This window comes from Chlorocebus sabaeus, chromosome 26 (assembly GCF_047675955.1).
Source record: "Chlorocebus sabaeus isolate Y175 chromosome 26, mChlSab1.0.hap1, whole genome shotgun sequence".
NCBI classification, from domain to species: Eukaryota; Metazoa; Chordata; class Mammalia; order Primates; family Cercopithecidae; genus Chlorocebus; species Chlorocebus sabaeus.
This window is the reverse complement of record NC_132929.1, coordinates 16420062-16432694: the sequence shown is the minus strand read 5'-3', so window position 1 is coordinate 16432694 and position 12633 is coordinate 16420062. Positions and strand designations below refer to the sequence as shown.

Sequence of the window (12633 nt, the reverse complement as noted above, 5' to 3'; positions counted from 1 at the left end):
GAGTTTGAGACCAGCCTGGCCAACATGGAGAAACCCTGTCTCTACTAAAAATACAAAAAAAAAAAATTTGCTGGGTGTAATGGTGGGCGCCTGTAATCCCAGCTACTCAGGAGGCTGAGGCAGGAGAATTGCTTGAACCCGGGAGGTGGAGGCTGCAGTGAGCTGAGATCGTGCCACTGCACCCCAGCCTGGACAATAAGAATGAAACTTCATCTCAAAAAAAAAAAAAGAAAGAAGTAATAGTGAGTCTGTGAAATTTTAAACTGAAGACACTGTGTAAACAACAAAGCCCTGGGCCGGGTGCAGTGGCTCATGCCTGTAATCCCAGCACTTTGGGAGGCTGAGGCGGGTGGATCACGAGGTCAGCAGTTCGAGACCAGCCTGACCAACACGGTGAAACCCCGTCTCTAATAAAAATACAAAAAAATTAGCTGGGCATGGTGGTGGATGCCTGTAATCCCAGCAACTTGGGAGGCTGAGGCAGGAGAATTGCTTGAAATCAGAAGGCGGAGGTTGCAGCGAGCTGAGATTGCGCCATTGCACTCTAGCCTGGGCAATAATAGCAAAACTCTGTCTCAAAAAAAAAAAAACAAAAAAACAAAGCTCTGTTTGGAGCCGCTGCTAGAGTGCAGTGGCATGATCTCGGCTCCCTGCAATCTCCACCTCCTGGGTTCAAGCGATTCCCCTGCCTCAGCCTCCTGAGTAGCTGGGACTACAAGACGCGCACCACTATAGTCAACTACTTTTTTGTATTTTAGTAGAGACTGGATTTCACCATGTTGGCCAGCATGGTCGCGATCTCCTGACCTCCTGATCAGCCTCCCTCAGCCTTCCAAAATGCTGGGATTACAGGCGTGAGCCACCGTGCCCGGCCTCTGTTTGCTTTTTTTTCATGGTTCATGGTTTCTTGTACATATTACTGATCAAGGAACCTAGATGAATAGACTATCTTACTGTAAGAAAAGTATTCTAGTCATACTCACCAGTAATTTCACAGTAATTATCTTCTAATTTCTTATTCCTAAAAATTAAAAAGTATTTTTATAATCTATACCCCAAACAATTACCAACAATCTTTCAATAACAGCTTAAAGAGTAGGGAAGATGAAAGACTGTCATAGAATGACTAGCAGAAAATTATAAAGACTTTTTTTTAAAAAGACTCACCTAATGCAGAAAATTATAAAGACATCTTTTTAAAAAAGACTCATCTAATACTGACTGAAGCAATCACAAGGCAATTAAAGGATACTTTTCAGATTGGTCTTAATGGTTTGCTAATTTCAAGAATATTATCAGCCAGTCGTGGTGGCTCACATCTGTAATCTCAACACTTTGGGAGGTTGAGGTGGGAGGATCACGTGAGACCTGGAGTCCAGGGCTGCAGTGAACTATAATCATGCCATTGCACTCCAGCCTGGGTGACAAAGTGAGACCTCATCTCAAAAAAATAAACTAGAAAAATATGCTTAATATATACTGCTTATTTTTTCAAAAAAAGACCTATAAAGCAATTTATTTTCTAAAATTTGAGCCTTAAAAGTACATAAAAGAAACCACTCAAGTATCCATCAATAGGGAGTTCACTAAATGTTGGTGCAGCCATACAAGAGACTGTAACAGACTGAGGTAAATCTTTATGTAATAACATAGAAAGTGTCACAAGACATATTACTAGGCAATCCCATTTTTGTCTTCTTTAAAAAAATAAAAGCTAAACATGCACTTAGACATACAAAAAGAATTTCTGCAAGTACACCAAAAATTGTCAACAGTGGTTATCTGTGAGGAGTGAGTCACCTGAAGAAGACAGAATAGGCTGGGTGTGGTGGCTCACGCCTGTAAGCCCATCACTTTGGGAGGCCAAGGCGGGCAGATCACCCGAGGTCAGGAGTTTAAGACTAGCCAGGCCAACATGGTGAAACACCGCCTCTACTAAAAATACAAAATTAGGCCGGGTGCGGTGGCTCAAGCCTAAAATCCCAGCATTTTGGGAAGCCAAGGAAGGCAGATAAACTGAGGTCAGGAGTTCGAGACCAGCCTGGCCAACATGGTGAAACTCCATCTCTACTAAAATTACAAAAATTAGCTGTGCGTGGTGTTGTGCGCCTGTAGTCCCAGGTACTCGGGAGGCTGAGGCAGGAGAATAGCTTGAACCTGGGAGGTGGAAGTTGCAGTGAGCCGAGATTAGGCCACTGCACGCACTTTGGGAGGCTGAGGCAGGCAGATCATGAGGTCAGGAGATGGAGACCATCCTGGCTAACATGGTGAAACCCCATCTCTACTAAAAAATACAAAAAACTAGCCGGGAGAGGTGGCGGGCACCTATAGTCTCAGCTACTCAGGAGGCTGAGGCAGGAGAATGGCGTAAACCTGGGAGGTGGAGCTTGCAGTGAGCTGAGATCCAGCCACTGCACCCCAGCCTGGGTGACAGAGCGAGACTCCGTCTCAAAAAAAAAAAAAAAAAAAAAAAGAATGTAATAGGTAATACTTTCATATGGTTTTAAATTAAACTACAAAACCAACACGTAACCTATAACAAGGTTCTCTTCTCTGTGGCAATCAATCTTACTAGTTTCTTTCAGAGATATTATGCACATATATGCATAAATCACTACATATACATACATTATAGATATGTACACACACGAGACGATACACACACACACGCTTTTCTTCCTCCCTGTTTTACACAAGTGGTAATGCATCATGTACTTTGTTTTTGCTTTTTATCTTAAGTAATATAGCTTAGAGATTTCCCTATTTAGCATACAATTTTTTTTTCCGGTTGCACAGTAGTCAATTAATACGGAAAATGTACCATTTATTTAACCAGTCCCTTATTGATGGACCTTCAGGACCTTTCACAACATTTACTATTATAGTAAACGCTGCAGCGAATAACCTTATTTATTCATCATTTCAAACATTTACAAGTATATTGGTGAGATAATTTCCAGACATAAAACTGAAGTCAAAGGGCATGTGCATTTAAAATTCTGAATGATATTACCAAATTGCCTTCTACAAATTATACTACCACTAGCAATGAGTGACTTTTTACCTATTTCCTTAACTGACTGGATAAAAATATCTCTTTTTTAGGCCAGACATGGTGGCTCACGCCTGTAATCCCAGCACTTTGGGAGGCCAAAGTGGGCAGATCACAAGCTCAAGAGATCAAGATAATTCTGGTCAACATGGTGAAACCCCGTCTCTACTAAAAATAGAACAAAATTACCCAGGCGCGATGGCAGGCGCCTGTAGTCCCAGCTATTCGGGAGGCTCAAGCAAGAGAATCACTCGAACCCAGGAGGCAGAGGTTGCAGAGAGCCGAGATCGTACCACTGCACTCCAGCCTGGTGACAGAGCAAGACTCTGTCTAAACAACAAACAAACAAACAACAACGACAAAAAAAAACAAACAAAAAAAAAACAAAAAACCTCTTTTTTGGAGACAGAGTCTCGCTCTGCGGCCCAGGTTAAAGAGCAGGCACATGATCTCAGCTCACTGCAACCTCTGCCTCCCGGATTCAAGCAATTCTCATGCATCGGCCTCCTGATTAGCTGGGATTACAGGGACAGTGCCACCATACCTGGCTAATTTTTTGTATGTTTTTGTTTTTGTTTTTTTTTTGAGACGGAGTCTCACTCTGTCGCCTAGGCTGGAGTGCAGTGGCATGATCTCGGCTCACTGCAACCTCTACCTCCCAGATAGAAGTTATTCTCCTACCTCAACCTCCTGAGTAGCTGGGACTACAGGTGCCCACCACACCCAGCTAATTTGGGTATTCTTAGTAGAGATAGGTTTCACCATATTGGCCAGGATGGTCTCGATCTCCTGACCTGTGATCTACCTGCCTCAGTCTACCAAAGTGCTGGGATGACAGGCGTAAGCCACCACGCCCGGCCAATTTTTTCTGTTTTTTTAGTAGAGATGGGGTTTCATGATATTGGCCAGGCTGGTCTCGAACTCCTGACCTCAGGTGATCCACCAGCCTCGGCCTCCCAAAGCGCTGGGATTACAGGCGTGAGACACCACGCCTGGCCAAAAATATATCAATATACTCAAATTTGTACTTCTCTTATGATGAATAAAGATAGCCATCTTTTCATTTGTTAAAGAGCTACTGGTATTTGCTTTTCTATGTAATAATATTATAAGAAAGACTTAATAAAAAAACTAAAGACTTGCTATCTATTGTTTTATATTAGTTGATAAATACAACGGTTTATATATTATAATGTTTCATCACTATTAAAACTATAAACTGTACAATGGTCATATTAATCAGATATAGCAGTATACTAAATTCTGCAAAGAACTTGTTTTCTGAATTAATCCTAAGTATTCCACAAAAAGAATACAAAAATAAGAAACAAAATATTCATTTATAACTTTTTAAATATAATTTGAAAATTACTTACTGTATCAAAAGAAGATTTTCTCCTGCTTCTGTTTCTAAAAATAAAATTAAAATTAAATTTGTCCAAGGATACACTGATAAAGCATTAGGAAAAATTGCTTAAGGTCGGCCGGGCATGGTGGCTCATGCCTATAATCCCAGAACTTTGAGGGGCCAAGACAGGCGGATCACAAGGTCAGGAGTTTGAGATCAGCCTGACCAACATGGTGAAACCCTGTCTCTACTAAAAATACAAAAATTAGCCAGGCGTGGTGGCATGCACATGTAATCCCAGCTACTCAGGAGGCTGAGGCAGGAGAATTACTTGAACCTGGGAGGTGGAGGTTGCAGTGAGCCGAGATCGCACCACTGCACTCTAGCCTGGGTGACAGGGCAAGACTCCGTCTCAAAAAAAATAAATAAAATAAAATTTAAAAAAAATTACTTAAGGACATTAACAACATTTTAAAAAATTATTAACTGCTGGGCGCAGTGGCTCACGCCCATAATCCTAGCACTTTGAGAGGTCAAGGCAGGCAGATCACTTGAGGCCAGGGATTCAAGACCAGCCTGGCCAATATGGTGAAACCCGGTCTCTACTAAAAATACAAAAATTAGCTGTGTGTGGTGGTGCATGCCTGTAATCCCAGCTACCCGGGAGGCTGAGGCAGAAGAATCACTTAAACCTGGGAGGCAGAGGTAGCAGTGAGCTGAGATAGCACCATTGCACTCCAGCCTGGGGTACAAGAGTGAAAAATCCGTATCAAAATAAATAAATAAATAAATTTACTTACTATCCACGCTACTGTCTACCCCCAAGACTCAAGGAATACTTTTTTTGTTTTTGAGACATGGTCTTGCTCTGTTGCCCAGGCTGGAGTACAGTGGTGCAATCACCGCAGTCTCAATCTCCTGGGCTCAAGTGATCCTCTCACCTCAGCCTCCCGAGTAGCTGGGGCTACAGGAATGCACCCCCACACCTGGCTAATTTTTTATTTTTTGTAGAGACACAATCTCACTATGTTGTCCAGGTTGGTGTTGAACTCCTGGGCTCAAGCGATCCTCCCACATCAGCCTGCCAAAGTGCTGGGATCACAGGTGTGAGCCACTATGCATGGCCTATCATATATTTTTTAAGCAATAAGATAGACAATAAGTTATATTAGTTGTCTGGTTAGAGAGCTACAGTAAAATTTTTAAAAAAGCAGATTTAGCAGGAATTACAGTAACATACTTACCTGCCATTTCTGACTTTCTCTCTATTTTCATATGAGACTCTGTCTGGAATACCCTAGAAGAGAAAATAAAGATTATTAAAAACCTGCAATTTGTAATCAGTATCCTTTGGTGTTAATTTATAGTCTGTGTTGAGATAGGCAAAAATAATACTTTGATTTTAGCTTCCTCTTTGCTATGCCATATACTCCTAGTATTTCAAATGCCAAAATTAGTTTACCACAATAAAATCTACTATAGTTTTGTTTTTATTTTTGTTTTTAAATAGGATCTCGCTTTGTTGCCCAGTCTAGATTGGAGTGGTGCGATCACAACTCGCTGTAGCCTCAACCTCCCAGATTAAAGTGATCATCCCACTTTAGCCTCCCGAGTAGCCTCACCAACAAGCCTAATATTTTTTATTTTTAGTAGAGACAAGTCTATTATAGTTAATTAATTAATTTATTTTTAACTAAGATTCTGAGCCATTTGTTACTGCAGAGGGTATAGTCTTTAAATGAGCTCTGACTTAGTAATTATTTATCCCTCTCAATAACCTAAAATATTCATTTAATTCAACAAGTATTTATTAAACACTCACTATATACCTGGTATTTTACTACGGCCTGGGATACAAACACGTGATCCTTGACTCAAGGAGCTTCCACTATAAATAGAGCTAGAACAGTGATTACAAACATTATTTCACTGGCTTTTGTTATTAACAATTCAGCTATGGTAGCATGGACTCCATAGGAAGAGATCCCTTTTCACTGGGATGGTTAAGAATAAGCTTCAGGGAGCATTTTGACATCTGCCTTGAATCTGACCAGTTCATTCTAATTTTGCTAATATTAAGTATCACTCACTATATAGAAGCTATTCTTTTTTCTTTTTGAGACAGGGTCTCATTCTGTTCCCCAGGCTGAAGTGCAACAACACTATCATGGCTCACTGCAGCCTGGGACTCCTGAGCTGAAGCAATCCTCCAGACTGGCCTCCTGAGTATCTGGGACTACAGGTGCATAGTATCATGCCTGGCTTTTTTTTTTTTTTTTTTTTTTTTTTGTAGAGATGGGATCTTGCTAAGTTGCTTGGGCTAGTCTTGAACTACTGGCCTCAAGCAATCCTCTGGCTTCAACCTCCCAAAGTGCTGGGATTACAGGCATGAGCCACCACATCTGGCCGCTAGTACAATGTCAAGTAACAGGTGGATATCATTGTTTTGTTCCTGACTTTAGAGGGAATGCTTTCATTGTTTCTCTTTTAAACATAATACTGAATAACCTTTTAAATAATAACTAATGTTTCATCAAAACAGATTATTCAAGTCAGTACCAATACATTTGGTTTGATACACAGAATACTGGTACCTATAATATTTTAGTTATTTCTGCTTTCAACTTACTTTATAGTATCTGCAAAGCTGACTCGACGAGAGTTTTTCTTATTTCTCAAAGCATTGGATTCCTAAGGGCAGAGAATATATGGTATAATTCTTAATAAAATCACTGTGAATTACATTTCCAGAGTACTATAGACAGAGATCAAGTCTTTTTTTTTTTTTTTTTTTTTTTTGAGATGGAGTTTTGCTCTTGCTACCCAGACTGGAGTGCAACAGTGCGATCTCGGCTCACCGCAGCCTCTGACACCTGGGTTCAAGCGATTCTCCCACCTCAGCCTCCCGAGTAGCTGGGATAACAGGCATGTGTCAGCAAGCCCGACTAATTCTGTATTTTTAGTAGACACGGGGTTTCTCCATGTTGATCAGGCTGGTCCCGAACTCCCGAACTCAGGTGATCTGCCTGCCTCGGCCTCCCAAAGTGCTAGGATTACAGGCATGAGCCACCGCGCCGGGCCAAGTTTTTTTTTTTTTAAGACAGTTTTGTTGTCGCCCAGGCTGGAGTGCAGTAACTCGATCTCAGCTCACTGCAACCTCTGCCTCCCAGGTTCAAGCGATTCTCACGTCTCAACCTCTAATTTTTTGTATTTTTAGTAGAGATGGGGTTTCACCATGTTGACCAGGCTGGTCTCAAACTCCTGACCTCAAGTGATCCTCCCACCTCAGCTTCCCAAAGTACTAGAATTACAGGCATGAGCCACTGCACCTGGCCAGAGATCACGTCTTATTCTGAATTACCTCTTCAAATGTTGTAGTATGTGTCAGAATTTCCTTCTTTTTTTCAAGGCTGAATGATATTTCACTGCACGTATATATTACCACATTTTGTTTATCCATTCATCCATCAATGGACACTTAAGTTGCTTCCACCTTCTGGCTACTGTGAATCATGCCATTATGAACATGGGTGTACAAATATCTCTTTGAAACTCTCCTTTCAATTCTTTTGGATATATATCCAGAAGCGGAATTGTTCAATCATATGGTAATTCTATTTTCAATTTGTTGAGGAATTGCCATACTGTTTTCCACAGCAGCTGTACCATTTTATATCCCCACCAACAGAGCACAAGGGTTCCAATTTCTCTGTATCCTCATCAACACTTGTTATTGTCTTTTATTTTAACCATCCTAATGGGTGTGAGGTGATATCTCATTTAGGTTTTGATTTGTATTTCCCTAATGGTCAATGATGTTGAGCATCTCTTCATTAGAATACAGTATTTTTACTTTCCTTCCCCACCCTCCTTAACAAGAGCAAACATTTCTACTCACATAAATACCATACACAAAAACCAAAAGACATTAAAGATGAGCTTGTTGTTAAGTAAAAACATAAAATAATAATAACCAAAAGACAGAAACAAAATCCACAGAGAATTTTACTGGGTTAATTCTGAATACCTGACCATAAGTCTTATTATAATAAAGAATCAGAAATGGTAACCCCTCTGCGTCAAAGCAGTGATGTGATTAAGGTCCTAGAAGATGCTACAGGTAGCCTTGAGCTTAATATGACAATTATAATACTGACATGGTAAACACTGGGACTAACAGAGACTAATATATTTCTTACTGAAAAAAAAGAAAACTGATATTTTCGTAGTTCATAAGTGTGACTGGGTTTTCACACGCATGTGAGATGTGCTTTCTTCAAACTTTGTTACATGTTGGCACATTATACATCTGACATCAAAAAAGAAAGGCACAGCACGATGGCTCATGCCTATCATACCCACACTTTGGGAGGCCCAGGCAGGAGGACCACTTGAGCCCAGAAGTTCAAAACCAGCCCAGTCAACATAGCAAGAACCTTGTCTGTACTAAAAAAAAAAAAAAAAAAAGAAAATGTTAAGGGCCGGGTACAGTGGCTCACGCCTGTAATCCCAGCACTTTGGAAGATCAAGGTGGGTAGATTGCTTGAGCCCAGGAGTTCAAGACCAATGTAGGCAACATGGCGAAACCCCTTCTCTACAAAAAATAAAAAATTAGCCAGGCATAGTGGCATGTTCCTGTGGTCCTAGTTATTCAGGAGGCTAAGGTGGGAGGATCTCTTGAGCCCAGGAGGAGGAGGTTGCAGTGACCCATGATCGCACCATTGTACTCCAGTCTGGGCAACAGAGTGAGACTCTGTCTCTAAATAAATAAATAAATAGCCAGGTATGGTGGCATGTGCCGTAGTACCAGCTACTCAGGAGGCTGAGGCAGGAAGACTGATTGAACCCAGGAATGCAGGGCTACAGAGAGTTATGATTGTGCCACTGCACTCCAACCTGGGTAAGTGCGGGAGATGCCATTTCTAGAAAAAAGAAGAAAAAAGAAAAATCATGAATGCCAGTATATTCAAGTGTTTGGAAAGCCATGGATGCTTACACATTCCCTCTTCATATAGCTAATAAAGTTCTTGACTTAAAACTATAACTGAAAATAGTCATCTATAAAGTATTTGCACAAGAGACTTACCTGAACTGTTTCATTCCCACCTCTGAGGTCCTGAAGAGGACTCCTTGGGGGTTTCAAAATCTGTGGTAACAATTAGAATTATTCCAAAAAAAATTTGGCATATCTATTAAGAATCAGTTTATTTCAAGTTATATCATAGGTAGAAAGCTAAAATTTTCATTACAAACTCTGAAACTCCTCAAATTCATTCTGCTCAATGCTACACCGTGTGGCAGATTTAAATATCTGACATCTATTCCCTTCTACCTGCCCATCCTCTCCAATTATTTTACCCACTCTCATCCCACGTGGTCTGAGTGAACGTCACACCAACTCTAGGGTAAAACACATAGCTCTGTCTAGAACAATGTGATATTCTCTTGTCAATGATGATTTGTTCAGGAATGAGGACTTGACCCATATCAGGATAATCGAGCTAAAATGATTCAATTCTGAGTCTTTTCTGTTTTCAGGAAAAAGACACTATTCTTTACGTAGGACTTGAGCCTGGAAGTAAAAGAGCTAGATGTACCACAGTAATTACAGGGAAAGAATCTATCTGCTGGAGATTACCCAGAGGAAGCACTAAGAGTAGAAAAAGAAAAAGGAGGCTGGGCGCAGTGGTTCACGCCTGCAATCCCAGCACTTTGGGAGGCCAAAGATGGGGTGGATCACGAGGTCAGGAGATCAAGACCATTCTGGCTAACATGATGAAACCCCATCTCTACTAAAAATACAAAAGATTAACCGGGCATGGTGGCAGGTGCCTGTAGTCCCACCTATTCGAGAGGCTGAGGCAGAGGAATGGTGTGAACCTGGGAGGAGGAGCTTGCAGTGAGCCGAGATCGCACCACTGTACTCCAGCCTGGGTGACAGAGCGAGATTCCATCTCAAGAAAAAAAAAAGGAAAAAGGAAATCCTAGTACTGGTGTCATGGTTACAATCTCTGGTCAGTAAGCTGTGCCTAAAGCCATCCCTTCTTTGGATTTTTTAGTATCATAACCCAATATATTTTGTGCTTAAAGCAGTTTGGGCTGGGCATAGTGGCTCAGCAGTTTGGGAGGCTGAGGCAGGAGGATCACTTGAGGTCAGGAGTTTGAGACCAGCCTGGGCAACATGGCAAAACCTCATCTCTTCTAAAAAATAAAAAAATCAGCCACGCATGGTGGTACACGCTTGTAATTCCAGCTACTCAGGTGGCTGAAACATGACAATCTCTTGAACCCAGGAGGCAGAGGTTACAGTGAGCCGAGATCATACCACTGCACTCCAGTCTGGGCAACACAGTGAGACTCTGTCTCAAAAAACAAAAACAGTTTGGGTAGGTCTTTTTTTTTTTTTTTTTTTTTTTTTGAGATGGAGTCTCGCTCTATCACCCAGGCTGGAGTGCAGTGGCCGGATCTCAGCTCAATGCAAGCTCCGCCTCCCGGGTTCACGCCATTCTCCTGCCTCAGCCTCCCGAGTAGCTGGGATTACAGGCGCCCGCCACCTCGCCCGGCTAGTTTTTTGCATTTTTTAGTAGAGACGGGGTTTCACCGTGTTAGCCAGGATGGTCTCGATCTCCTGACCTCGTGATCCGCCCGTCTCGGCCTCCCAAAGTGCTGGGATTACAGGCTTGAGCCACCGCGCCCGGCCTGGGTAGGTCTTTTGTCTCTTGCAACAGCTTTGTACCACAGGTTAAACATATCTTTTAAATAGCTTTATTGAAATATAACTTACATAGCATAAAATTCGTAAAATTACTACAAAATTCATAAAGTATGAATTTTGGTATATTTATAGAATTGCATAACCACGTTAAATATCTGAGTCTTTACCTAGAGAGCAACAGGAAGCCAGTGAGGGTAGGATGGTGAAGCCACAGTCAAAACTACTGTGATACATAGTTATCATTAAATAAAAGCTGACAATTATTAATTCAAGAAAGTCTTTCTTACTGAAGAATGCCGTCTTCTAACAGGTCTCTCTATATTGTAACTGAAAAAGGAAAAAAAAATTATAAACACATTGATAAAAAACTGAATTCCCAAAAGGGATCATCACAGCACTCCTTACATGCTTTCAAACTGGTCATCACTTTCACTTAGCACTCTGACAAGCAAAATTTATATACAAGACTTTAAATTCAGTTAGGAATTCAGTGTTTTAAAATACATACTGTGTACTACGAGACTATCTCTTGAATAATAATCAGTACAACATAATCTACCATATTTACAGAGGTATAATAATATGATAAAGGGCTATAAGTCAAGAGACGCTACTTTTGGTTTTACTACTATATGACTTTTAGAGCAGGTTTTGGAAATTCAAATGCCTCTGAGGCTAAATAGATAATTTTTTAGGAGTAAGAAAAATAGGTAGTGTTGAAATGTAATGATGACCTAGAGAATTCCTCTCTCACCTAAAGGTCAGTCATTCCTCTGCTGTGCTTAGTTGTTGCCAAACAAGAATAGCAGCCCAGTGTTGCCACACTTGATTTTTCAAGAGAAGCTGAAAACCCAATTGTACAAAATTTTGAGATCTTGAAGTTTTGGCATCTAATTCAAAAACTAAAAAACATGTGTAGGCCAAAGCCAGCCACGGTGGCCCATGTCTGTAGTTCCAGCTATTCAGGAGACTGTGGCAGGAGAATCACTTGAGCCCAGGAGTCCAAATCTAGCCTGGGCAACGAAGCAAGACACAGTCTCTTAAAAAGAAACAATCAAAAAACATTATGTATAAACCAAAAACTTATGACTGAAGGCTGCAAACAAGCCATCAGATTGTGATGGCAATTTTAGACAAATCATTTTATCTTCCTGGTTCTCAATTTTCTCATCCTTAAATTGAAGAGATGGGAGATAGTATCTAAAGTCCCTCTCAGATTTGACTCAAGATGATGATGATGATGATGATGATGATGATATTTGAGACAGGGTCTTGAGGTAGGAGGCAGAACTTGACTCCAGAGGTGGGGCTTGGATACAGGACCAAATTGAGGACTAGCTAAAACAGGTCTGGGACAAAAGCACTTCCCCATAAGACACTCCCATCAGGGTGCCTTGTCAGTTTACCATTGCCACGGCAAAAACCCAGCAGTTACTTGACCTTTCCATGGCAATGACCAGACAAGCTGGAAGTTACTACTCTCACTCTAAAAATGTCTGCATAAAACACCCCTTAATT

At 41.1% G+C, this 12633-nt stretch overlaps 1 protein-coding gene and 1 pseudogene across 4 annotated transcripts in view; one reads left to right on the top strand and one right to left on the bottom strand.

Annotated features, from left to right (window-relative positions):
• KNL1 (kinetochore scaffold 1) overlaps window positions 1-12633 on the bottom strand; it is a 71206-nt gene that overhangs the window by 50243 nt on the left and 8330 nt on the right. For 2 of the 4 annotated variants that reach the window (XM_038009837.2, XM_038009838.2), the window contains exons 3-8: window positions 11403-11442; window positions 9487-9546; window positions 7030-7091; window positions 5645-5697; window positions 4429-4462; window positions 984-1021 (exon numbers count right to left, since the gene is read on the bottom strand). In XM_038009837.2, coding sequence (XP_037865765.2) covers window positions 984-1021; window positions 4429-4462; window positions 5645-5697; window positions 7030-7091; window positions 9487-9546; window positions 11403-11442 — 287 coding nt within the window. The other 2 variants (XM_038009839.2, XM_073012055.1) reach the window with 2 other exon arrangements.
• Window positions 8618-8715, top strand: LOC119628234 (small nucleolar RNA U13; annotated as a pseudogene).